The 25,977-nt window shown below is 50.0% G+C and overlaps 6 protein-coding genes and 1 non-coding gene across 7 annotated transcripts; 5 read left to right on the forward strand and 2 right to left on the reverse strand.

Annotated features, from left to right (window-relative positions):
• Positions 1-1,785: 1,785 nt before the first annotated feature.
• Positions 1,786-6,861, reverse strand: BKA67DRAFT_535603 (uncharacterized protein; the record flags this gene model as incomplete). The annotated part of the gene is made up of 3 exons (XM_046100042.1): positions 1,786-2,157; positions 2,282-6,429; positions 6,723-6,861. The coding sequence occupies 3 exons, from the start codon at positions 6,859-6,861 to the stop codon at positions 1,786-1,788; spliced, it is 4,659 nt and encodes a 1,552-aa protein (XP_045958542.1).
• A 1,086-nt stretch (positions 6,862-7,947) lies between these two features.
• On the reverse strand, positions 7,948-9,324 carry BKA67DRAFT_564596 (ADP-ribosylation factor family-domain-containing protein). The gene is made up of 5 exons (XM_046102757.1): positions 9,105-9,324; positions 8,945-9,055; positions 8,873-8,889; positions 8,664-8,809; positions 7,948-8,610 (listed from the first exon to the last, which is right to left on the reverse strand). Exons 1-5 carry the CDS (start codon positions 9,161-9,163, stop codon positions 8,398-8,400), a joined length of 546 nt encoding a protein of 181 aa, XP_045958543.1. The 5' UTR covers positions 9,164-9,324; the 3' UTR covers positions 7,948-8,397.
• Positions 9,325-11,375: 2,051 nt separating this feature from the next.
• On the forward strand, positions 11,376-14,618 carry BKA67DRAFT_274035 (uncharacterized protein). Its single transcript, XM_046095899.1, has 2 exons — positions 11,376-13,453; positions 13,519-14,618. The coding sequence occupies exons 1-2, from the start codon at positions 11,473-11,475 to the stop codon at positions 14,427-14,429; spliced, it is 2,892 nt and encodes a 963-aa protein (XP_045958544.1). The 5' UTR covers positions 11,376-11,472; the 3' UTR covers positions 14,430-14,618.
• A 1,936-nt stretch (positions 14,619-16,554) lies between these two features.
• On the forward strand, positions 16,555-16,645 carry BKA67DRAFT_t91. The gene has a single exon. It is a non-coding gene; the product is annotated as a tRNA-Arg (tRNA).
• A 445-nt stretch (positions 16,646-17,090) lies between these two features.
• On the forward strand, positions 17,091-19,030 carry BKA67DRAFT_274298 (Tricarboxylate/iron carrier). Its single transcript, XM_046095903.1, has 4 exons — positions 17,091-17,509; positions 17,601-17,734; positions 17,804-17,898; positions 17,969-19,030. The coding sequence occupies exons 1-4, from the start codon at positions 17,406-17,408 to the stop codon at positions 18,656-18,658; spliced, it is 1,023 nt and encodes a 340-aa protein (XP_045958545.1). The 5' UTR covers positions 17,091-17,405; the 3' UTR covers positions 18,659-19,030.
• Positions 19,031-20,065: 1,035 nt separating this feature from the next.
• Positions 20,066-20,810, forward strand: BKA67DRAFT_535607 (uncharacterized protein; the record flags this gene model as incomplete). Its single annotated transcript, XM_046100043.1, has 4 exons — positions 20,066-20,158; positions 20,321-20,508; positions 20,605-20,710; positions 20,745-20,810. 4 exons carry the CDS (start codon positions 20,066-20,068, stop codon positions 20,808-20,810), a joined length of 453 nt encoding a protein of 150 aa, XP_045958546.1.
• Positions 20,811-23,265: 2,455 nt separating this feature from the next.
• On the forward strand, positions 23,266-25,824 carry BKA67DRAFT_658585 (kinase-like domain-containing protein; the record flags this gene model as incomplete). Its single annotated transcript, XM_046107300.1, has 6 exons — positions 23,266-24,324; positions 24,380-24,455; positions 24,517-24,864; positions 24,919-25,387; positions 25,451-25,538; positions 25,594-25,824. The coding sequence occupies 6 exons, from the start codon at positions 23,266-23,268 to the stop codon at positions 25,822-25,824; spliced, it is 2,271 nt and encodes a 756-aa protein (XP_045958547.1).
• Positions 25,825-25,977: the final 153 nt, after the last annotated feature.

Consider the following 25,977-nt stretch of genomic DNA (forward strand, 5'->3'; position numbering starts at 1 on the left):
GTCTTATAGCTAGAACGTGATCAATATCGAGGCCGGCCTTACTCATCTCAGATGTACAATGCCGAAATCCTCCTAAACCGTAATATTCTACACGAACAGTGAGTGCCGTGAACTCGATGCGGCAGCGACGTGCGCGAGGTCGTCAACTACATTAAGTAGCGAGGGGTCCGTCTCCGGCCACATAACCTCCTGTGTCTCCATCGCGACGGGACACAGAACAATTACGATGGAAGTTAGTCCTCTTCGCCCCCAGTGCCTGGAGATGACAGCGTAGAAATAGCGGTAGATTCTCCAGCACGGTGGTGAAGGATGTCGCTATTACTCCGGGAGAAGGCAGTCCCGAAGGCGCGAGTCTGGACTGTTGGGATATGTGTATTCCTGCCACCCGTGGCCAGTTTGCGCAATGCGGGCATGCTGTAAGTTACCTGTAGAGTGTCCTGGAAGAATACAGCGACGGCGTCAGCGGATGTGAGTCGGCCGAGCTCTTGATGGAGAACATGAGACTTGGGGCAGACGCAGATCACTCCTCTGGACTCGGGTCTGACAAGAATTTAGATACAGTAAGCACAATAAGAGATATCGTGAGCCTCGGAACAGATATGAGGTACCATACTAAATTGTGTCTAGAACGGGAGTGGGGTACAACCTGAATGTGGGCAGGGGAAGTGATCAGAATGTCACCATTCACGCAGGAGCCGTAAGCATTGTAATACGGAGTCTCCCGCATGGTGTCACCACGCCTTCGTTCCCGGGTAGAGTATTCCAGTCCTCTCAGACTCCTAACAGTTTGTAAAAACTCCTCATCTTAGTGAGAAACGGACACAAAGACCGTTACTGCAGAAGAGTATGCATAGTACGGCCCGTGGCACCAGTTGGTGCCTATACACAGTGACACGGAGATAGACAACATGCTTGTTCCCGGTTGCTTCTGAACCTCAAGGACTGTGATTACTTCGAGTAACGTAGGACATTTATGACTTGAGAGCACAACGACAAATCTTTCAAGTTGCAACAATCGACCATAACATCCCAGAGTTCGGGAGTGACATCAGCTGACACTATGTTCAGAGACGACTATACGTTGAGCACAGGGCTTGGCGTTGTAGAGGGAACTCATTGATTAATCAGAATTCTGACGCACAGTCTTTCGACCCAGCAAATCAATAAATGCCCAGCTTACTTGTATGATCACCTGTCGCACAAATGCGCCACACATAAGATCTCCTGCCCGCCATATATGTCGAGCAGGCCTCTTAGATGCGGCCGCCAATGCAAAGGCCGGACTGGAATCATTGGCTTGTATACCGAGCAATGCTGGGCTGACTGGCCCGGGGAATCCCCGGGCCCCCACGTTCCGCATTATTTCCATGTAAGTCTTTGTATACATGATAGAAAGAAGCAATATATGTATTTGCAAATGACCATCTCAACCTGAACGCCCTCGCCAGATGCCTTTCATGACTAGTCACATGTATGTCCATCCCTAGTGAGTACGCCATTGTATGTACAACGACCTGCGTCAAGCACGGTCGCATTTTCTAGTCCATGCTGTCCACCGTACGCCATACCCATGTGCCGCCGTATCGCAGGATACGGCGACCATAGCTCATTGGACTCGTATTTCGCAAACATCAAACGAAAACCATCCAGCCAATCCCCAAGAGACACCATCATACACCACTTCGTAATTATGACCCACATTGTACTCTTCTCCTCAATTTCTGCCTCGTCGTTGCGGACTTACCACCAACGACCACGACTCCGAACCCGAGTATGAGATACTTCCTAGTCTCTCAACGCCAGCAGAGCTGTGTTTAGTGGAACAACCCTCAAACTCCTCCCTCGTCGCAGACCAGTGCCACCTCCGGAGGGGTTCATGATTGTTGGGCTGTCGGCATCACGCCACTTTCGGAAAACACTCTTCATGTCTTTTGGAATACCCTCTAGAATAACCGTCGACACGGGAACGAAAGGCCGATCTTCCATGCCAGCAACCAGAATTGCATATTCTTGCGCGAACTCCAGTGCATTGTGGAACGATGCATACTGTGCTTGTGCATTGGCACCGACAATGATGTACAACTCAAAGAACGCATCTAGTACATATATGCCTGTTTTCTTAAGATCTTTCTGTGATAATGGTGAAAGTTCCACGATCTGTAGATGCCGGCTTGTTAGCACATGTTGCACGTATATAGGAGAAATGTCTGAGAATAGAAATCACGGTGTCACCGGGGTGGACGTAACACAGTCATAATTGAGGGTTCGTTGTCCCACATACCTGCTGCTTTGAAGATGCATCTGAGCGGAACAGTCTGCTGGTATACATATCGTAGTTCGGCTTCAGACGCCAGTGATCGGCGGAACCAAGTCTTGACCCACCGCCAAAGAGGCTCCAAAAGTGCGCGGGCTCGCGACCATCATCGATCTCCTCGAGCTCACCGGACAGAGCATAGTCCATGCCTATGAGACGTGCACAACTAAGCTCGTCTGCGCCGCTACCCTTGCCTTTCCATAGGTAGCACTTGCCGGAACTAGTGATGAGGTAGGGAAATCCGGAACATAGGCCAACGGGGGTGTAGTCAACCTCGTCGAAAACAATTTGCCCCTGATACCGTCGACCACACAGCATGTGAGGTGCCAAAGAGTCGTACTTATTGCTGGATCCACGACGGGTGATCACGATTCCGCCTAAAGCTGCGATGAATTCAGGAGTCTCCTTGTTCTGACTGAGGCCTACGAGCGTTCCACCAAGAGCTCGTGCTTCACGTGACACGAAGATGGATGCATCTTCTACGATAGACGATGGCACCTCATCTCCAACCCAAAAGTAGACCTCAGATACTTTCTTCCCATCCTCATTGTTAAAAGTATGCGAACACAAGTACATCTCACACTCGAACAAGACTCTATCATGGTGCGCTGCCACAGGTACTTTTTTGCCGTCCGCAGAGAACTGGAAAAGTTGCGCGCTTAGGCTCTGAATCGTAGGCGCAGCTACGTTTGGCCTCTGCATCAGCAATTGTGCAGCATCTACCGTGTAGTTTCGCCGTGGTCGGCTTGGCCCAAAGAAGTCATTCAAAACAGAAGTTGTCTCTGCGGCCTGCTTTGTAGGTGACCTCATCGGAGAAGCTAAAGGTGCGGGAGACATCGATCCAGGTGTTGGGAGTGGCCTCGGAGTCGATTGGATCATCATTGAAAGTGGCCGAGGTTTAGCTGGGGTTGAGCTGGATTGAGGGGGAATAGTTGGTAAAGCTCTGCCTCCAAAAGTTGCGAACCCTTCATTTGGTACGCTAGGGCGTTTGGAATTGGAAGTCATGGAAGACGGCGGCGATCTTGATTGTTCAGGCTCTGGAAGTGGTCGGCTTGAGAGCTGAGGTGGTGATCGGACTTCCGGCTTCGGCGTCCTCGGAGTCTCTGGTCTACTAAAAAGTGGCTTTGGCTCAAGTTCTTCCGAAGGAGCCCTCACACTTTGAGCAGTCTCACGATCGGGTGATTTCTCTGTGCTAAAATCTCCCCCAAACTTGGACATGCGCCTTAGGTCGAGTTTCCTTGGCGACGGAGGTTGCGAACCAGTCTGCTCAGACTCATGCTGTTTTGTAGGCGAGGATGGGTTGCTATGAGCGGCAAATGCTGCAACCTGTTCGAAAACCCGACTCTTAGTTCGCACATGAGATCTCCCAGGACGTGGTGGTTTCGTAGTCTGATCACGAGCTGGCTCAGCCAAAGGCTTAGGATTATCGACCAGTGCGCTGGGTTTGGGCTTGGGCTTGGGCTGCCAACTGTAGTCCTCCCTTTGCAGCTCCTTAGGTGAGGCATCTTCCGGTTTGGAGATAGTGGCTGGATTGTTGGCGTGCTTGTCTCCCAGAACTGGCGACGACGGTTCAATTGCTCGCAACTCCTCAGTCTTGTCGGCTGTTGATACTGCTGGTGTCTCGGATGTGCTGGGGACTGGAGCTGGCGTAGTGGCCGACGAGGGGGCTTTTCTCTTAGGTCCTCTGGCTCGGCTCTTAGTCATGTGCGTGAGCTTTGGTCCGCTGCCAGGTTCGGTGTTGCTATCACCAGGAGCAGATGACGTCCTTTGAGCCGTTGTGCTACCAGTGTCATTGGGTGGTGGCCCGGATGCTATTGGTGGACCCCGAGCGAGCAGGCCTGCCAAAGCAGGGTTGAATCGGTTTGCCAGCGCACTTCCACTAACCTTTCCTTGAAGCCTACCAGGCTCGTTTGCCTCCTTTTGAGATGTAGGCATCGGCACAGGCCCGTCAGCAACCTTGGAGGTCGCCACTCCCCTTGCGGGTTCTCGCTGAATGCCAATGCTGGGTCGGCGACCTTGCACTGGAGCAATACGTGATGTCGGTTCTTGTTTTCCATAAAAACCAGTTGCTGTGTTGAATGATGCTGTATCTTGTGTGACTGTCTTGCGACGGGCAATTTCGAATCGTTTTACCAAGCCTTCGGGGACAGGTTGCTCACTGGCTGTGCTAGAGCTGCGAGTGACACCGCGGCCTTCAGACTGGACTGTGCCGAACTCTTTTTTCTTGGCCAAGATAGCTTCCTTGAACTCATCTATGCGCTCTGTCTTCTTTGGGCCACCCGTAAGATTTAGACCTGCTTTGCCTCTGAGAATGTTGTGCTTCAGTTCATCAGGTGCGACGTAGTTTTTTATTGTAGTTCGCCGTAAGCTGCCAATGACATTTCTGAAATCAGTATTTCCCTGGTCACTCGCGGCTGGAGGCTGTCTGGACTTCAGATTGGCTCGGAAGTCCTTCTTTGGCGGTGTCTCGGGCTTGGACTTGCCCGTGTTCACAGAGGCGCTTGTTCCGGCGCGATCGACAGATTGACTGGTGTTGGTTTCTATTTTTTCAACCGGCGACGGAGTCGAAATCGTATTTCGACCAGGGCCAGTCCGGTGAGTTGCTATGACAGGTGCGGAAGGCTCCGAGATACTATTCCGATAGCCACCGGTTCGATGAGTCGCTATAGTGGGCGAAGCGCCAATACCTGGAGCATTTGCACGTGCAAGGCCCCCGATACTAACTTGGTGCTTGTGTGAAATGGTAGTAGCACGTGAAAGCTCCCCGCCAGGATTCGCGGCCTTTTGCGCCTTCGCTTTGGCTATTTCTGCCAACCACGCAGGCTGGTTTGTAGGCTGAGGAGCTGCCTTGGGCTTAGGAGACTCAGGCTTATTAAGAGCAGACTCAAGCCAGCTAGCTTTAGTAGGACTCCATCTCCTCGAGTCCATTGTCTTGGATGGACTTGTTGGCGGCGTCGTCTTTTCATCGTTCGGCGGCTCAGCCTCTTGTGAAGGTACGGGACTAGGCTTGCTAAGATCGCTGGTTTCCCTGGAGATTGACTCCTCTGCTTGGGGTTCTGATTTGCCTTGGCTTGAGCTTGGCCGCGAGATATTGTCCGTCGAATACTCTCGCCCTCTGCTGGTTGGTCTAGACTGACCCGTCATACCACGAGAAGCAATGTAGCTGCTACGATTAGACACAGCAGAGTCTGCGCGCTGCAGGCCCCCTGGGGACTGGACACTCCATCGCTTGTTCACACTGTCATTGCGCTTCATCATAGCACTCTGCACGAAACCGCCGATGCCCTTGGTCGGCGAAACTGGTCTGTCGCCTCGACTTGGCGATGCGAGGCCCAGCGGAGGAGACATCAAAGGCTGCCTTTCCACAATTCCATCAACCTCCGTCGAATCATCGTTATTGGGAGCATCCAGCTTCTGCGTGTTGGTCAAAAATAAAGGCGACCCAAGCCCGCGAGGTAACTCGGGCAGGCTCGGCGAGTCAGACACTGGGCTCGGTACCTCCCTGCTAGGATTCTGCGAAGGTCGGCGACCCATGCCAGGAAGTTGAGCCCTACCAGAAGACACATCTGTCCGTTCGGCATCTTCCACTTGATTCTTTCTGTAAGCCTCAGAAGTAGCACCCCGATCGGCGGTTTGGCGAAACCACGACGGATCTTTTGACAGCAAGGATTGAGCAATTTGGTCTCTAGAGACGGTCTCTGTGGCTGAAGTAGGTTCGGACGGAGTGGTCGACGAACGGGCCGCGTTTTCGGCTGCGAACATGGACAACGGGCGGCTCCTGGGGCCGTTTGATGCTTGGGAGTTGGGTCTCCTTTGCCAGTTCAAACCTCGGACCGTTGCACTTCGGGCCGGAGAAACAGGGTTACCCACTCCTTTGTCCTCGGCGTCATATGGCGACTCGTTCTCCTTGGAGGCTGACTCGGAATAGAGAGTATGAGTCGCCATGGCATCGGCATGAGCAGGATTGCTTGGGGTCTGGGGACTTGTAGCAGCGTCAATGACGGGCGAGTCGTCCAACTTGAGTCGTGGAGAGGCCGACGCGATCATGCGATGATTTGCGGGCGGCGGCGTGTTGGCGGGTGATGATTTCTGTGGTGAAATTGATCTGGCGCGTTCTATTGCGGGTGAGGTCAGCGACAGCGACAATGACAGCAATAGGGCACCCCTCGAAACACAGTAGTAGGAAATAGATGAGAAGAGTGGACGTAATCAACAGTAGTTTGCAGGTGCTGGGAAGCTCCAATGGGCGAGCTCCCTGTCGCTGCGGTACAGACTGTTGGTTATGTTCTCTTGGTGATGTTTGCATGAGGGGCTACTGAGGACCTCAAGTGGGCATCCGCCAGGGACGACCCCGAGACAATAATTATGGTATAGATGATTACTTAATAGGTGAAAAGGGATCTCGTACCTGCACGACGGGCTTGTCTTTCCTTTCTGTCAGCCAAGATCTTCTCCTCTAACTCTCGTGAGCGCGCTTCGTCTTCTTCGGCGCGTCGATCCCCTAATTCTCTGACCTGCTCCAGAAACCGCGAGACGTCCTCCGACATGGCTTTATGATGCGGAGCTATCTGTGACACATGGGATCACGAGGGGCTGTTGATAGGCGTCTTCGTTTGTTTTGTTTTGTTTTGTTTTTCTTCCCACCCCTAGACTTATTTGATCCTTGGTGAAAAGCTTGCTGTTGCTGCGTAAAGCAATTGCAGAGTCAAGGCGCAAAGGCGTTCGGGTCGATCCTAAGCTTTGCTAGTAAAGTTGGAGGTCTAACTTGAACTTTGTTGTTTTGGAAGTGGGCTGTTGCTAAAATCAACATTGGACGGCAACCCGTCAAGTCCAGCGAGCCCCATATGCACTAACGTTACTACGAAGTAAACATCCGTACGGTAGCACAATAAGCCCGGCATGCTGTAAGTTACTCGAGCACCTGAAAGGCGGATCAAATCGCTTACAGCGGCGCCAGATCGGGGCTGCAAGTTTGCGGAGCACCTTTGTCACCCCAAGTGGATCATCACGAGCGCGTCTTTTCCTGCTTTGCTTGCTTGCTTGCTTGCTTGCTTTCTCTCCCTCCCCCTTTCTCCCGGCTCAGGCAAATACATACATAGGCAGGCATGAGCAACGGCTGCCAGTTCAGGTTCTCAACCTGCATCCTTGGACCTTGAATTCGTCTTTTTGGGGCCCAAACATCCCATACCTGCCTTACAAAGCGAATGACCCCTGTTTCTATCCATCCGAAGACCTTGGCACAGACAAAGACTAAGTCCTAGTTTAGCGTCAGGTTTAACAGAGACATTTGGAGCGCAGTCAGTCGATGATGAATGGTTACGCCACTAATCGTATCCAGGGTAAAGTAAACAAATATCTACTTTCAGTAGCAAGTGGTGGAAATCCCTCACCTCAGCGCCCACATCGTAACAAAGTAAACTCCGGTAACCTCCTCATATGAAGCCTGCAAATCTTCCACTTAGCTAACAAGAACCGTCTGCCGATTGAGAAGCACTTACGTGTTCCGTATTCCCCCACCGCAGCCTCAACCCAATATCCACAGACCAGACGTGACTGAAGCACGGTCCCTGGAGTCATTTCACTGCCGTGCATTCATAGTACACGCATTGAGCCAATGTGAGGAGGGGAATCCCCTGCATTTGCAAAATGAAAGTTTCCTGCAATCTTGAAACGACACTTGGGACGAATACTTTCTCTTTTCAAACGCCTACCACTCCGGCTCAACCGTGTCTGAATACTGCCTTAGTTACACCATACTGCCTATTTCTCGAGTGCGAGAATTGATATGCAGCCCCTTTGTCCAATCGACCTGCCAGACAATTCACTTGCCCATGACCACATCTCTTGACAGAACAATATTTCGTCATGCTACATTGAATTGATATCTAGTTCTCCAGATAGAGATCCTTCTGATCGGTACTTTTCGATGTTACATGGCTGGCAGCCGAAACGCACGGTCCGGCTGAAGGTCCGGATTGTCGAACCCCACGCAAATGCTAAATGTTTGTTACTCATCCATACGGAATAACATTTCGGGACCTGCAACACGAATGAAGAGATGCGCGCCTATCTGACTGATGACTTTAATACAAGAAAAGCCTTGCTTTGGCATCTTCGACAACCCAAGCAAGGCCTTCCTTGAGGTTTTCGCCGGTCATAGCACTACAGCGCAGAACCTGCCATCGGTGAGTCCGAATGTTCTTCAGCTGAAGACCTTGCAATATCTCGCCTTCATCCATGCATCCCTGAACGTCCGTCTTGTTCGCAAACACCAAGAGACTCGCACCAGAAAGTCGCTTTTTAAAGTTAGCATAGGTGGCACCCCCTTCGATGCTGCGAGCTGACCTACCTCTTCTTGTAAGAGACCGTGTAATTCTTCCCTGCAGTCCTCAATGCGTAATCGATCTGTCGCATCCACCACCCATATAAGGGCATCTGTCTTCTCGAAATAATTCCTCCAGTACGATCGCAGCGTCTTCTGACCACCAACGTCCCCTTCTTAGGTTCAGCGTTGATACTCAATACCCAACACTCATTTCCGCAATGCTAGCGACTTACAGATATTCAGCTTGTACCTGGCATCAAGTCAGCTTTGGCCGCCATGTTGTTTCGTGATCCATGGCAACTTACCCTTCATAATCTATAGTCTTGATGATGAATCCCAAAGTCGGGCTAACGGTGTTCACATCCTCGTTCATGATCTTTTTGACAATAGTAGTTTTGCCCGCATTATCCAATCCTCTGTGCTCGATTAGCGTCTACCCATCTCCGGAATCAGCCCAGAGCTCACAGCATCAGGATTCTCATCTCCTTGTCCTTCAGCCGCGCTTTCCTGAGAATTGATAACATCGTCGCTGTTTCCTTTTCTTTTTCGGGATTGATCACGAGGATCTGCTTATGACGACGATAGTTTTCGACCTTGCCTTGCTTTGCTAACTTTCAAGAGTGGTTCGTTCAGAAAGAAAACTGTCTCCACTTAGGCTAGTCTAGACGCAGTGGCAGTCTGGTGCAAATCAATTCTGAGGTGTTGCAAGTTGCAGCGCGTTAACTTTCTTCGCAGCTTCAATAACAAGTTGCCTCCCTGCACGTGATGTCTGGGACAACAAGACGATCACCAACACACAATACTCAACCCCTTCAACAGGTGATCGTTCGCCATTCGCTTTGCAAGTTGCCTTGATTTCGCTACATTCTCACACACGAACACATAAAAGTAAAACATATTTTGCAGCTCCTCCGCCCAGAATTTCGATAGGAACGAAACACGCCCGCTTCCCCATGAAGGATATATCTACTCGGAAACCCACAAAACCCGCTTAGATCTTTTATACGACCCAATGCATCTCAAATGCCATGATTAAGTGATGCCAAAGTTCTTAGGGGGTAACTTCCATAACAGGTGATGGGCTATGCCAACTGGGGAGCCTGGTCGATATCATGGAGGGGGGAGGGGCCAAGGTGCGTAGCTTCATTCATAGCCCGGAACAAAGGGTGCTGGGTTCGCAGAAGGCCAACCCAGCAAAAAATGGAAGCACTAAACGAAAGGGCTTTGACCAAGTAGAAGCAATTATAATATTGAGAAGATTGCCTTAAATGAAAGGCAATTCTCAGGTATTCATAAAACCAGAAGCGGCAACTTGGAATATATCTGGTACTTATTCTGATGTTAATCCAAGAAGTATCGATGTTAATGCATAGCCAATGCGCTAAAAGGTTTTCGCGCAGACCTAGCTTAATCAACTCTTAGAAGAGCTTCTATAAATTCTCACAAATTACCGGCTAATATGACTTGGGAAGTTAGTTGAATATGCAATATATCCAGTAGACGAATCACCGTTTCAGCAATGGTATGTAAGTTCCAGGACGCTAGAAGAATTCACGATCATTTGCAAGTAGCCTTGAGATATACGCATATTTTATATCCCCTAGTAATTCAAAATGGATGGTCTTCGTTCCAGCTAGTGAAGCGGTTATAGCTAGGGACAATGGTACAGGAACACACTCAAACATCAATCACCAAGGGGCAAGTCTACCCACACCGAATGACCTAATCCCGTCTTAGTGGTATTTTCAGGGCTATAGTGACATATTAGACCAGTGTAGAAAGCTGATCGTGTACGGGTTTCCAACTCGCCCCCGTGGAATAAACAATCACTCCAAATTTTGTCTGTCGACGAGAACTCTCCATCGTACCTTCCCCTCAAAACAAGACACACAAACCAATTGGCTTTATCAATCGACCGGGCGATAACATTGTCGCCACACAAATCACCACAGCTTCACCCCAAAGTGAGCATTGCCAAAGTCTGCCACCTGGAACACGATCCTCAACCCACATATCTCAAACATCACGACCAACGCCTTGCTACACACGGTACTCATATGCAAGTCAGTTCAAGGTAATAGAAAGCTTACATACTTACGATCCGAATCAGGTAAGCTGCTCTGGCAGAGCTTTACAGCATTGCGCTTCGTCGAATCCACAACTTCACTATTTCGCAATCTTACATTCCATGAGACCCCTTCTCTGAGTTGCAACTCCATCCTGACTGACCACCTTAATCTCCGGCAGCCTTCAAGTCCTGCCTCCCTAACGCATGTCTCCCTTCTTCGGACAGCCATCATCTTGAACATAACAAGGCGTTCGCAGCTTGACCAAGCGTATTGGTACCTCACCTGAGCGATCAAATCGGAAGGAGCTTCATAGGTAACCTCAGGTAGGTATGGCTCGTTACATATAAAGTGGATTGAATCGATCAAATCCAAGCAGCTAGTTTTTTTTTAGTCAAAATTTTCTTTCCCATGGACATGGTCAAACTAACGCAAATCCAAAATCAGCAGTTACCTTTTCAATTTCTACCACTCCTCTTAGATCTGCCTTGTTAATCATCACCGAACAAGGTGTTGAGCAACCGAATTTGAAAAGATTGACACCATCTATCCCATATGAGATCTTGTGTCCCTCTGTGAGTACCCCACGAGCTCGTGATCATTTTGACATATATTTCCTGTGCGCTCAAAGCTCATATCTCAACACAGCAAAGGCCAGAGCTAACGCCAGCATGACTACCATGCTTGCAGCGTATTATCAATGTTTTGAAACCAATTTGTAACGATTAATGATGTGGCCACTCCGCTAATCCGTGTACGAGCAGATCATGGCTTCCACTGAAAAGCTTAGGGTGGGCAAGCGGGAGTCGCGGGACGATCAAACATCTCCTAATGGCAAAGATGATCTAGCAGTAAAGTACCCTCCTGCCGATACTCGCATCACTGCCGAGCGCTTCATTACAGGAGATGAAGCCTGGATAGCAACCATGGTTCAATCTCCTCAACCTATACTTCGCCAAAAGGTCGAAGTTGGCGATTCTAACAAAGTTCACAATGAAGATCAGGGCCTGCCTGCGAGAACAGGAACTGCCATGCCCATAAATAATAGCAGTAAGGAAAACACTCGCACTATGTCCAATCATAGCCCCGCCAACTTCTCTTATGTGGCTCGCACACTCACGGAAACGGGTATTGCACCCAAGCCATCACGCAACCAGTTGTACGAAAGTCGTTGGGCTTCGGTCTCGTCCCGCAAGGTCGCTGTTGCTAAACCTAAGCAACTTTCACGTTTGTCCTCTATGCAGCCAGAGGCACATACTTTTGTACAAAGTCAAGCTTCCCGTAGCCTCACTATACCTCCTCATATTCGACAAGGACCCTCCTTGAAGCCAACTATTGCTACAGAGTCCAAGGAAAAGAAGGACGAGGTCATGAAGAATCTTGCTCATGATACCTTCCTTCCCCCGGCCCAACTGCTCAGCGATACCGAAGTATTTCCACACAACGACGGGCACGGTCTTTGTAGTTCGGGCGTCAAAGACACAAATACCAAGCTTTCACCTCACTTGAGAAGCTTCCACACTAAGCCTCATGCTCAAAATTACGCCAACGAAGTGAATGAAAAGCCCAGCAACACAGAGGATGACTTCGTAAAGATCAAGGATGAAACAGTCAATATAAAGATGGAGACCAACCTCAAAAACGATATTCCGAAGCTTCCGCCTCACTTAAGAACTTTTCACGCAAAACATCACGTTCAAACTCAGTCCAACGAAGCAACAGATGAGATTAACCACCCAGAAAATGAGTCCGTCCACACGGTGGATAAGTCCACCGCCGCAAAGGATGAGTCCACCAATACAAGGGACGGATCCAACGTTGAAGACGGGATTGCAAAACTTCAGCCTTGTCTCTGCAAGTTTTATCTCAAACACCAATCCCAATTTCAGCTTAGCAGTAAAAAGGGTGAACCCGAAAGCATAACGGGCATTAGCAGCACAAAACTCGACTCTATCAACATAAAAGATGATTCCGTTGAATCAGTAGACCAATCGACTCATACCACAGATTCTCAGCAATTAGCCGAACACAAACCTTCTAAAAAGGAAGCTGATGTCGCCAAGCTTCCGCCCCATCTGCAAAAGTTTTACGCCAAATATGCTCCTAGCTATGGCAAAATTCTTGGGAAAGGTACCAGGAGTTCTTCGGTTCATTCAAATAATACAGAAAGCCTCGATATAGCCAAGTCTGATAGCAAGTGGAAGGCTACAAAACCACTTGGCATTCACCCTGCAAGCACATATGCCGCACCCCAGATTGAACAAGACCAGGAAATTACAGCAGAAGTCCTGAAAGTAACGTTAGATAAGAAAAGAGAAATTCTCTTGGCAAAGCACACTAATGTCAGTAATAAAGAAACGCGGGAGACAAACGTATCATTGGCTGGAGTCAGCCTGGCCCTCGGTAGTGTCGATGTTTTAAGCACCTATGAGAAGGACATCCGCGGCGACGAGCCCCAAGAAACTTGGGACGACCAGGACTGGGATTCTCCCCGTAGAGCTCAACCTAAGCACAAGGACTGGGAGAGCGAGACTCAAGCCAGCGAAAACAGTGGTACAAGCAGTAAATCAACATATAGCAAGCCAACCTCTGCCTTGCACCGCTACATCGAATTTTGGCTTAAACGAGTTTCTAAGATACGCTGCGGGTTGATTGATCCCTCGCTAAAGATCCTCTACGAGGACCATGGTATTGATCCAATAAATGGTCAACTGATGGACATTATCGAGGCGCCTGAAATTTTGAAAAGTAAGTTATCCGGCCGATTTTACTGGCACCCATCAAGCTTCGCATTTACTGATGACATGAAATAGACGAAGCGGATGAAAAGGACTCTCGTCTTGTCGCAAAGAGAGAGAAGCAGACCGCTATATTCTCTCTTCAGCGTTATATGAAGATGATACAAATTGATCAGGAGGTGGAGGTAAAGCGCGAGAAGGAACTAGAGTACGCGAGACAGGTTCGTGAGATGGCTAAAGCAAAGGCTGAGAAGGGCAATCCCTTCCTATGCAGAACCCCAGCTCATTTCCGTCCGGCCATCGACGGTGATATGGAAGAAGTTACTGTGATCTACAATGGCGAAGTCGCTGAAGGCCACCGTGCGCTTGATCATGATACGATCAGCGTGCAAGCATTCCAGGCTTACCTTCAACATTGTCGCAAAGAGAAAATTCCTTTCATCGTGGCGATGAGCGAGTATCGCAACCCCAATATTCCTGTCGAGCAAGTCGATCACCGAGTCATAGGCTTTGCCTTCTTGGATGTCGCTAGCCGAGGCATCTTTGGCTCAACCAGAAGCAACGGCAAGCACTCAGCTCGAATGTACGTCATGGTTGCCAAACATCATCGCAGTAATCGAGTCGGTACTGCACTCATTGACCGAATGCTCGTCATGACTTCACGCGGATATATAAAGAAAGAAAATTCGTACCAGTGGATCAACCCCAAGAATGACCCTGCGTACTTCTCTGAGCTTCGAAATCCCCGCGAGTGGCGAGTCATATTGATGGAAATCTACATCAAAAACCTTGGCAATGTCCGAAACACACATCGTGATAACGAGTACAAGTTTGTATTGAAGTGGCTGACGCTTGACTTTCTATTTCATATGGTTAGTTACACAAGCAATTTCGGTAAGGACGATCGCCATCTAGACTTCGTAGACCGAGCTCTATTTGAGCATCGGTGCAATGACAGTGATGGACTTATTGGTCTGCAGGATTGAATTGATCACCATATGGCATTTGGCATTGGCTGAGCGCCTTGTAAGGCAAAGAGGTTCCTGAAGCGCTTAAGAAGTATCACGTGTATTCTAATGAATCCAAACGATTTAGTCGCGCCGAAACAGGGTTATGTCTGTGCAGGTTTTGTCTGGGGGAGCTAATCACTCAAAATGGATCACAAGAGACAGGCCACTCAACGGTTTGCAACGAGCATGTAGTGTTTAGTATACTACGATACCAGAGAGAACAGAGAAGATAGAGAAACTTGGCCATTTCCGCATTCATCTCGGTACTTCAAGCTTCTATTGAGCGATTTGCTGAGTGAATGCTGCTGACTGATATGCGGCGACTTGCCTCATCGGAAAGATAGGACGTCTTGCTTTCGATCTCGATCAATCCTTTCGTTCAACCCTGCCGTTCCCAAGTCGGCTAATGTGAACCCGAAGCCATCCCAGATTATGCGGGTTTGCAACTATGGTGACAATCCCCTGTACATCTCTGTAGATGGAGTGACGGCTTCTCGGCACCCTCGCTCTACCGGTTGACTACATACGCTTTCACTTGCAAGACGTTGAACCTAGTTCGTGTCAAAGTTCAACGGCGGCCAAGTGGAGTGAGAAATCGGAGATAGTTGAGTAGGACCAACCGCACCTTGATTCTGCGGAGAAACCGCTGCATGTTATCTACAAAGACGAATCAACAAGAACACCATCAGAACGATTATCAACAAATCTGTGACGTCTACCTACGCTTTCTGCCTCGCGCAATCACGGATTAATAAGGACTACATAGAGGCTCATACATTTGCCAAACAAACCTCGCGTAAGACACTAGGCCGTTATCTGTCACTTGCCCAACGACTAAGATCTCTTCCTGTCCAACGACGTGTGAATTTTGCGATTATCCCTCGGTGTTCGGCGGCCAACTTTCAAATAAGAGAGATATCTCTTGTTGCATAATTTTGAGCTCACGCTAGACAAGATCGTATATCTCGGAATAGATCCCGTTCCTTTGGCGCAGAAGATGGGAGTGGCGCTCGCTGTGTGTTAACGGCAGTGTTAGTACACGTTTTGTTTTATCTCCTTTCTCCCGGAGAACCTTCCATTGTGGAATGCAGCTTCCACACGCAGTTCCTGGGTGGACTCTGAATCTCTGCGGGACAAGAGCTAACGTTTCTTTCGTCTGGGTACATGTGATGCATTCAACATCGAGTTGTTGTACGGTGTACATCGTGTAGACAAGAATGGTTAAGCTTATAGATTATAAGTATGGTTACTGGACTTTAAGCGGTGCGGAAGTATTGACTTGGGCGTGGCTGATATCAAAAAGCCGTTAGGGGTTTCTGGGATAATGATTCCTACTATCCGAGACCAGTAAGGGATGAACAGGACATGACCACGTTAGATACCAAGATCTAGGGCGTATCTGGGGACAGTTACCTGAGCGTAGCGAGGATGCTTCTGGAAAATAAGCGTGCGGAGCTGGCAGGATGGTTCATCGATAATGTGGTCGAAGAAGGAAACGGCAGGCAAGCTGGTGCTGGGCGTGGGTCTTGCAAAGATCTACAAGTGGCAGATTCGGAATAGTCGACCACGAAATCAGCATCGAGTCGCATGAAGAACAATGTGGCAGTCACGAAACTTGACACAAGCGCAAAGACCCTAATCTAAGTTACTACCGTTCACTTTACAGGCAAACGGAAGTGATTCTCTAACGTTATGCCATCAGTTTTCGCACGACCTGATTCAGCAGCCACTGCAGTCCAGAGGCCTCTCTCGATACCCGGCATCTTGTGCGCAAGATTTTGTTGGCGATAGCTCAAGAATGCAAAAACTTTCGTGCCTGGTTGCTTTTCCTGGTTACCTAGAAGCAAGATGTAGTCAATACAAACAGCACTCCAAGGCTAGGAGAACAGTGACTAAAATTGCTTACATAGTGTCATGTTACTCTGTGCACTTGAACCAACAAGCATACCTGGAAACTGGTATCAATCACCAGTATGTCCAGTGATTGTAGTGAAGGTGCTTGAGGAGTCTGGAGAATTGACGAAAAAGAATGGGGCTAAATGAAAGACAAAGTATTGGTCATAATTATTTTAAAACCACAAATTCTCAACGAATCAGACCAGGCCGGCTGGCGAAATGGTATCGCGTCAGATTTCGGTTCACTGAAATCACCCCAACTCTGAAGATTGCAGGTTCGAGCCCTGCGTCGGTCGATTTATTTTTTGTCTCCCTTTGCGGAGGAGAGTCTGTATGGACTTTGGACATCCTAACGAATTTTTGTTGGGTTTAGTTGATTGCGATCCCCTGCTGCTCGAGTCAATCGCATCGATTTATTTCATGCCCTTTCACTACAACGCATCGGTCAAGTAGTTTTTTGTCTTTGTTATGATACAATGAAGCTTCTCGATGTTAATGGATTATATTTGATGTAAACAGCTTGGTCTCATGTCTGTTCAGCTCGATACCCCTCCTCTATCATACATAACTCACTCCCTCTAAGAACATGCCTAGAAGACCGCTGTAGGCGCTAACGGAATATCAAAACTATATACATTCTTGCATATGCCGGAACTAAACGAGCCGTTTTGATGAGATGCATAGTTTTCTTTGCCTGATTGTTTCAAGTTGTGATCTATGAGATTGGTAGTACCTTGCTTCCTTCAGACGTCGTATCACTTGATCATACCTAACACGGCTTGTCGCGGTTCACGATGTCCGCTGGAGTAGTAATACATATATGATAGCGGGGTTCTTAGCTTGCGAGGTCGGTCGGTCCCTTAAAATATTTAGTCTACCAGCGCCTCACCGCCGTCGCAATTTATCTTCGATGACTACCACCTAAACAGTAATCAATTGCTCGTCTGGTAGCTGTGACCTGGCTTGGATTTCAGCCGGCCTTTCGTTCCTTTTCTTTCTTCTTGAGCGTTCCGCGACCAGCTGAAGGGCTACTACTCCAGACGGCAGCAGGGTAACATGTCGGCTTCGCTACCGGGCAATCGCGAGCTGCCCGAGTCGCAGTACGATCTCAGCACGTATCTGGGTCGCGTGAAGCAGACGGCGAGTATTACAGATCCGAGGTAAGCCTTCTTCTTGGACGCCTTTTGCGGCGTGTAGGTATTGCAAATTGGAAGCGCTGGTGAGCTGACAGCATGCGTTTGCAATCGTTAGAACCCTTTTTGCTGGAAAGCAGGGCCTTGAGGAAGCGAAGAGTCTGCTTGTCAAGTACAAGAATGGAGAGATCAAGAGCATGAACTCGGAGTTGTGGAAGGCGAAGAAGGTTGTGGATTCTACGATACATCCCGGTACGAGGGCGCATATACACGATTTCAACCAGGGGGTAATGGAGGGCTAACACGAAGCTCTGACTCTAGATACGGGCGAGCCAGTTCTCCTACCCTTCCGCATGTCATGCTTTGTGCTGTCGAACTTGGTGGTTACGGCGGGTATGCTCACACCTGGTCTTGGAGTACGTTTCGAGCCCCTTCCTTCTCTTGTCGTGTTGGACCCAGTGCGCTAACAACAGTCTGGTCTTGTAGACGGCTGGAACGATCGGCTGGCAAATAGCCAACCAGTCCCTCAATGTTGCGATCAACAATGCGAATGCGAACAAGTCCTCACCTCTGTCTTGGGGAAAGATTGCGCAATCATACTTCCTAGCCGTCGGCGCGTCGTGCTCGGTGGCTGTGGGACTCAACGCGCTGGTGCCCCGTCTCAAGCGCATTTCTCCTGCGACACGGACAACTCTTGGTCGTCTTGTGCCCTTCGCTGCCGTTGCAACCGCTGGTGCCCTCAACGTGTTCCTCATGCGTGGTGAGGAGATGCGCGTTGGTATCGACGTGTTCCCCGTGCTGTCCGAGGCCGACAAGGCCAAGCTGGCTGCTGAAGGCAAGGCCGAGAACGACGTCCCCTCGCTCGGCAAGAGCAAAAAGGCTGCCACGCTGGCAGTCTCCGAAACAGCCCTCAGCAGAGTGTTGAACAGCAGTCCTATCATGGTCATCCCGCCATTGGTCTTGGTCCAGCTGCAGAAGAGGGAGTGGTTGAAGAAGAACCCCAAGTATACCACGCCGGTCAACTTGGCCTTGATTCTGGGTATGAGCTATGTTGCTCTTCCGTTGGCTTTGGCCGCGTTCCCTCAGAGGCAGCGCATCAGCGCCGAGAGCCTGGAAGAGCAATTTCACGGGCGGGGCGGCGAGGCTGGCATGGTCGTGTTTAACCGCGGCATCTGAGTTTGGAGCATGGATGAGCACTAGGTTTACCACGAGGGAGACGGGGTAACTCAATCTTGCATCTTGCGAGCTTGCATTGGACGGCGTTTTTCTGACAGGCAAGACATTTTTTCGGGGTCGAATAGCTTTGGCCTACGACTGCTTCGAGTGCTTCGAGTGAGGCGTTGGAGGTGTCTTCCAGAGGGGTTTGAAACAAATCCATAGTCCAGATCGGGACTGCTATGCACTGGATATGCCAATCCCTAGATATCTTGTTGTTTTCCGATATCGTATTTTTGATAATGAAATCTAACGGCCCAAACATTGACCGCCGCCAACTGTTGGCTTTATGCACTACTGCGCACATGCATGGCTACAGGACGAGACTGTTGTTATGACAGATTGAGCCTGCATACATAGCAGGCATGCTTCATGACACTTCTCGCATAGGACATCCCTTCACGTGGGATTATAACCTAAAATACTCAGGTTACACGTAGCCCCGTCATCATTTAACAACTTGGCAAAGCTATATATACATTGATACGAAACCCAACAAGTGACTGCTCGGCCAGCAGGGCGTGACAGAGCTTTGCTGATGAAGTGTCGAGTAGTGTGGAGTTGACAACTCAAGGCGCTCTACGGATCCGTACATGGCGATCGATGGCTTGTCTGACGGCTGTTTGTAGTTGTCTCATCAGGCTTATCTCCGATGACCGTTAACATGCTTTGGATCACACGTCGGACAGGCAGACTCGAGACTGAATGAGAGCACTCGGCTTGAGCATGTGTATGTCAATCAGGTTGTTAGGCCAGCTGGGATGCCCACTGCTTGGAGATTTTGTGCCGTCGATGCACGTCCGTCGTTGCTGTGCTACAAATGACGAAGGTGTGCCTTTGTCTTGGTGGGGAGGGGGTTGCAGTGGGTGCCTCCTGGATGATTATCTGGATAGCTTATGCCGCGTTCATGTATCGATTTGCCATAACGGGAAACAGTGCCAATTCCATTCGACTCTGTTTAGCACGCTGACAATGGGAATAATCCTCTCCAGGGCGTGGCATCTTTCGGTCGCGGAATAGTATGTACCAGCATTAATGATGGCGAGGTACATGACTGCTAACTCAGGCAGGTTATTGTTGTCCAGCTTTGACTGAGTTATTAATGGAGTCTATATCAGTATTTACAAATGTTTGATTGCCAATCCATCATTGAGCCTTGCTCATTGTACCAATACAATGAATAGGTTATGTATGCTGCCAAGGGCGAGGCAATGATTTACAACAAGTTGAGAGCTCCATTCATGGGGGTATCACCTGTGAGTTGGGCAACAAGGGGAAGTTTTGGAAAGGCCGAAAGCGCGCAGACTAGCAACGTGTGTTTCCGTACAACCGCGTTCATCTTGTCGGTAATAAAGGACGGACTTCCAAATGGGGGTCTACAACCCAGCAAGCCAACTCGAGCCAAGTGGTCCGGTTGAGACGTATGATTTCATCTGGCCCGGTGATTGTGGCCCATCGAAGGTAACGATGCCCCAAGTAATGTCATCCAGCTTTGCCAGCAGGCTTAGAGGCCACACCTCCATCAACTGAGACTCTCGCCACCATGAAAGGCCGCTGCACTGTCAGCCGTACGGTGGAGCGGGGCTTGTAAAAATTTATGGATTCAAAATATCAGTCGCACAGTTCAGAGGAGAGCAATCTTTAAAGACATTGCGTCAGTTTCATGGTGAAATATGTACCAAGCGTCTAACAACATTCGAGGGATCTGGGTTGACTAAGAACGCAGTGCAAAAGATAATTATTTTGAGGCACAGAGATCCTGAAAAAGTGGAAGTTACGGGAATGGCGACTAAGCAAAGGCCACAGAGTATGTAAGTAATGAATCCTAAAAGGACGTCATTGGTGCCAGGAGGATCCAGCCTGATCCTGTTAATTGTACGATTCTGGTGCATCTACTGTATGAACAGAACTTCAGATACTATTATTGGCGATATTAATGAGCCTGGTTTTGCCAGGGCAGTAGACGATCTACGCATGTCATGCGTAATGAAATTAGGAGCACAGGAAATAATAGTAAGCCGCTGCGCTCTGGCGACCGAATTTGCAGGTGAGAGACTGGCTAAGCCTATGGAACTTGTCTAAGTACCTGGATCCTGTGCCGACGAGCGAATAACGGGCAGCTTCGCAGCAATTAACAATGATGTGACCTCTGCCGAGAACCACGGCAAACTTGTGGCCAGAAGTACACTGGAGTCGACGCGGTCGATCAGACGAGATAGCATCCAGTAAAGGGAGACATAGCATTGTGGCCAGAGCAGATACACGTTCACAATGGAACAATTCACGATGCTTGTGATGATGATGATGAAAGTGTGGGCAGAAGATGCGCCGCTTCGTGGGCCGCCAAGCCATGTGGTGAGCAGTATCGAGCTACTGCAAGTCGTGCATAGGCGACTGAGAGCGACAGCGTGATTCGACAAGGGCTCTGCATCACCGCTCCAAGGGCTTTTGGCTTGAACAAGTCCGACGAGCGAAAGTGGTGTTGCTCTGGCTGAAAATCTCGGGGTCCTGAATGGCTCTCTGGCTGCTTGGTGCCGCGTAGGGTCCCTTTGCTTGGCCAACCAGCACGTCAGGCACAGTTCATGGTGTGAGGGGCACTGATCCCAAACTGTAAGATGGCAGAAATATGAACGTGAGATGGCTGATGCGTGCCAGGGTCCGGCAGACGTAGCCAGGCTGTTTATTAGCTTCTAGAAGAAAGCAGTGCGAATTTTCAGGCCTGACTGCAAAAAGAAACGGATCAATCAAAATCCAACTTGCCGTGGAAATGTTGAAACAGGTTGCTGTGTCAAGGACGCCAATCTGCTGTGGGCTGAAAGTGTTGGACCTCGCTCGCCAAACGGCAAACATCAATGAGATCAAGGTTGTTATTCGAGATGGTGATGATTAGCGGGGATTCCTAATTGAAGATTGAGCCATTCCATCAGAAGGTTTGCACGGTGCTGAAGGAAGGAGACAGTGAAAGGATTGTGTTGCGATTGTTAGAGGGTATATTGTCTGAGAAGGGCTTCTCTAACGAACCCCTCAAGCCCCTCTCCGAAGGCAAATTAGAGTCAGCACTGTGAGACGGTGCTTGTGCGAAGTACTTTTTTAGGAGAGGAAAAAACATCCATGGCCACTTATTTTAATAATTCAATGACAGAAAAAGGTTATCCTAGCGAGAATGCTTGGGTACCTTGGATTACAGTGGTTTTGGGCGGAGAAGGGGGCGTGTGCGTGCACCTTAAACCATCCATGTTCTGGGTCCTGCTCTGCCCTGCCTTCTGCTCTTGTTCTGGGTGAAAATACTCCGTGATTGCTCAGACTCAGAGTGGCATGCACGTACCGTAAGAATCGCGCAGCCGCACTATGTACAGATGCAGCCGGGAGACCCTTCGCTACGTAGACTCCTAGACTCCTAGACTCCACTCGATGTTGCCCATCCGGTCCTCTCGCTTTGGACATGACGAAGCAGACCACTTGAGAGGAACATGAAGCCCTCGACTTGACTTTCTCACGTTGCCCTGTGAGAAGAACTGCACTCACCCGTCTTGTCTTGGTTTTTCTCCGCCTGCTAGCTGAGAATCATCATACAGCTTCGACTTGCGTTGAAGCGGAATGCCCTACCCCTAGCTGTGCTGCACAGCAGGCACTGCCGTCAACTTCTGCACTCGACGATTTGCGACTCGGAGGAATCCCTCCTTTCCTCTTCCAACGCTCCCAACGGCCAAGGCTTGAGGCTTGTCCCTCGAGATATTCTCTCAGTCGTCCTTCTACGTCTCTACGGCAAGGTCGAACCGAGTCTCTACGGCTTCCCAGTTGCCGACCCAGCGTAATTTACTCTCCCAACCGGAACGACCAAAGTACCTGGCGCGGCAGAACGCTTGACGACTTTTCCCCCAGTCGCCTCTCGCGGTCTCACTACCACCAACTGAATTCCAGCTCTCGAGAGACGCAAGCACAACGCCTGCCCACGGAGACGGGACGCACGCGCAAATCAAACGCAGCCATAACCAACCACGCAGTCGAAAATCACATCTGTCGACTGTGCCGTACTGCCGTTAACCAGCCTGCTCTTGCTCTTTTGCTCTTGTTCTGGCCTCTGCAGTGGTTCGGATTCCCGCCATCACTAACCCTAGCGCACTGCCTCCTCCCGCCCAGTCGGCACGTTTAGTGGGCAGTACCTGCAATTCCAGTGCTTTCCCGCTGTAACAACACTAAAAAGCCCGCCTGGAACGTGACAGCATACAGGCCCGCCCAGTGAAGTCATTGGGCATCCCTCGAGGTAGTGCTCCAGCCAGCATTTGGAGCGTACAGGTACTTACTTAGTCGCTGGCCGGCAGAACTGCGACGAGAAAAAGCGCCCGTAGGCTCAAGTGGGAAGGCCCAGCGGCCCATATCCATACCCATCCCATATCGACAAGACACCCCGGATTCACAGAGATTCGCTTGGCGATTGAGGTCTTTCCTCCTGGCCTGACCTGAGGCCCCCCTTGATCACGATCACGATCACGACCACTCCCTACTGCTGTACGGGTCGATCTGGTCGTTGGTTGAAGCTCAACTGAACCCAAACCAAATCCACGACAATGTCGACGCCAACTACTGCCACGGCTACCCTCCCCCCCCATTACCGGCATCCTCACCAGCATTCTCATTATCCACCGTTCCTGCAAAGCAACGGTGTCGGCCACAGCAGCGCTTATCGACCACCCGCCGTCCCTGTATCCGTACCGTCTGCCGCCCCAGCAAACCCTATCCTCCCCACCCCCAGTGCCTCGACCTCTGCGCCTGCTCCAGGTCCTGCGCCGGCCTCGACAGCGTCAAATCGACACGCTCCTGCCTCAGCCTACAACAACTCTGCTGCACAACCACAGCCACAAGCACATTACTCGACTTCAGCCCATGCTGGATTGCCGCAACCATACAGGACATCAACGGCAAATGGAGCACCTGCCCTGTCCGTGACTTCAGCCTCCAGACAGACGCAGGATTACACCAGGACAGTCTCGGCCTCGACGCCCCGGTCTGACGCAAACCACTACACCAACATGCCCGCTTCCACCGCGTCCACGTCACAGAGTAACCACAATGCGGGCCCCGCGAGGAAACGAAGAAGGTCCAAGGAGCCCGACTGGGATACTTTTTACAAGAACGGCCTGCCGAAAGAGATCATCGTGATTGACGATACTCCCGAGCCAGAGTCGGATGCGAAGGAGCCTGCATCCAATCACTCGGCCGGCAGGACTTACACCAACGGCACAGCCAATGGCTCCGAGCCTTCCCGACACATTACCAAGAAGCGGAGGAAAGAATCTGATGTCTATGTGCAGAGCCACGGAGGCACCTCCATCAATGGGTCACACATCGCCACGCCCACTAGTGCCTCGACGTCGACGGACCGAACTACATCGCAATCGCACACCGTCACTACTGCACCCACTTCCCTAGGATCATTGTCGTCGAATGGCCACTACGACTATGAAGTCCCTGCGACTGGGCAGAAGAGGAAGCGAACTCGACAGCAGATTGCGCAGGAGGCGAAACGTCGGGAAGTCGAAATCTACAATGAAAACTACACAAGCTACAGACCGCCGTCCAAGCCGATCAAGAAGTGCGGCGATGTACCCGTCCGAGTTGTCAGCGACGTGAGTGAAGCACATGCTGATAAAACTACCTCCTCCACTGACATGATATTCCTAGCGACTCCAGAACGTAAAAGTCGATGATGACGATGGACACTACATTGTTGTCCCCGATGCTGAGCTCACTTCGCAATGTATGTCCCATCCGCGGCAGCGGTTTTCGTAGGCCGATTCACGACTGACTTTACTATCCAGATCAAATGGTCAAGCTTCTCGGCCAGGGTACATTTGGCAAAGTGGTCCAAGCCAAGGATCGCAAGCGAAACAAGCTCGTCGCCATCAAGATCATTCGGTCCGTGCAAAAATACCGTGATGCGTCGAGGATCGAACTGCGCGTCTTGCAGACCCTCCAAGCCAACGACCGCGAGAACCGCAACCGATGCATCCACCTACGTGATTGCTTCGACTACCGTGGGCACATCTGCATCGTCATGGATCTGCTGGGATCAAGCGTCTTCGATTTCTTAAAACTGAACAACTTTGTCCCCTTTCCCAACAGTCAAATCCAAAGCTTTGCTCGCCAGCTCTTTACGAGCGTAGCTTGTACGTAATGCACCCAAAATCTTTCCATGTCTTCCTATATTAACCTCAGTATAGTTCTTCATGATCTCAATCTCATCCACACAGATCTAAAGCCGGAGAACATCCTCTTGTGTGACAATGCGTATCAGACCTTTACCTACAACCGCCGGATACCTTCCTCGTCGGCTGGAATTAACAGACAGGCTACGCAGCGCAAGGTCCTCTTGGATACTGAGATCAGACTCATTGATTTCGGATCAGCCACTTTCGAAGATGAGTATCACTCCTCGGTCGTCAGCACTCGCCACTATCGTGCCCCTGAAATCATACTCGGTCTTGGCTGGTCGTTCCCTTGCGACATTTGGAGTATAGGATGTATCCTCGTCGAATTCTTTACGGGCGATGCTCTCTTCCAGACCCATGATAACCTTGAGCATCTCGCCATGATGGAAAACGTGTGTGACTGCCGGATCGACACCCATTTGATTCAGCAGGTCTCCAAGATGTCCTCCAGGAGCGGTTCCAGTGGCAACCAAGCTGCCAAGTAAGGCGCCTCGCACCTGCACCTCTGGCCTTCGTTCTGATCCAAAAACTAATTTCGCTATAGATATTTCAAGCGCTTCAAGCTCGATTACCCCACCAGTGATACCACCCGTGCTTCAAGACGTTTTGTTAAGAACATGAAACGTCTATCGGTAAGCTATCGCTCAGTATTCGGATTAGAAAATTAGATCGCTAACATTCTTGTAGGATATCATCCCAGCAACTAGCAATTTCCTAAAGTTGTTTTTGGATCTCCTTGAGAAGATCTTTGTGTATGATCCGAGCAAGCGCATCACAGCAAGACAGGCACTCGAGCATCCATGGTTCCGGGAAATTGCAATCCCGGATGATGGTACCGAAGCCGCCAAGATACGTGCTGAGCGGATAAGGTCGGAACCTGAACATGTCAACAACAGACTCCCACCCTTGCACGTGTAGGATGTTCAGCCTCGTTCCTGGACAGCGCTGTTCGGCAACGACAACTTATAATGAAGCAACGATCAATACTCAATAACGCCCCCATTTGGCGGATGTTGGAAGACCAGCAGAAGAGACTGCCTCACAGTCCACTAAAACAATGCGAGCGAGCCC

The sequence above is a fragment of the Truncatella angustata genome, assembly GCF_020726525.1.
Source record: "Truncatella angustata strain MPI-SDFR-AT-0073 chromosome Unknown BKA67scaffold_4, whole genome shotgun sequence".
Classification (NCBI taxonomy): Eukaryota; Fungi; Ascomycota; class Sordariomycetes; order Amphisphaeriales; family Sporocadaceae; genus Truncatella; species Truncatella angustata.

What these genes read in the sequence shown, in the direction of transcription:
- BKA67DRAFT_274035 (XM_046095899.1), top strand. Translation starts at nt 11,473, where the DNA reads ATGGCTTCCACTGAAAAGCTTAGGGTGGGCAAGCGGGAGTCGCGGGAC. An exon ending in GGCGCCTGAAATTTTGAAAA is followed by an intron (nt 13,454 to 13,518) that starts GTAAGTTATCCG and finishes GACATGAAATAG; the next exon opens with ACGAAGCGGATGAAAAGGAC.
- BKA67DRAFT_564596 (XM_046102757.1), bottom strand. Translation starts at nt 9,163, where the DNA reads ATGTTATCAATTCTCAGGAAAGCGCGGCTGAAGGACAAGGAGATGAGA. An exon ending in GAGATGAGAATCCTGATGCT is followed by an intron (nt 9,056 to 9,104) that starts GTGAGCTCTGGG and finishes AATCGAGCACAG; the next exon opens with AGGATTGGATAATGCGGGCA. An exon ending in ACGGTCTCTTACAAGAAGAG is followed by an intron (nt 8,611 to 8,663) that starts GTAGGTCAGCTC and finishes AACTTTAAAAAG; the next exon opens with CGACTTTCTGGTGCGAGTCT.
- BKA67DRAFT_274298 (XM_046095903.1), top strand. Translation starts at nt 17,406, where the DNA reads ATGTCGGCTTCGCTACCGGGCAATCGCGAGCTGCCCGAGTCGCAGTAC. An exon ending in GCGAGTATTACAGATCCGAG is followed by an intron (nt 17,510 to 17,600) that starts GTAAGCCTTCTT and finishes TGCAATCGTTAG; the next exon opens with AACCCTTTTTGCTGGAAAGC. An exon ending in TGCTCACACCTGGTCTTGGA is followed by an intron (nt 17,899 to 17,968) that starts GTACGTTTCGAG and finishes CTGGTCTTGTAG; the next exon opens with ACGGCTGGAACGATCGGCTG.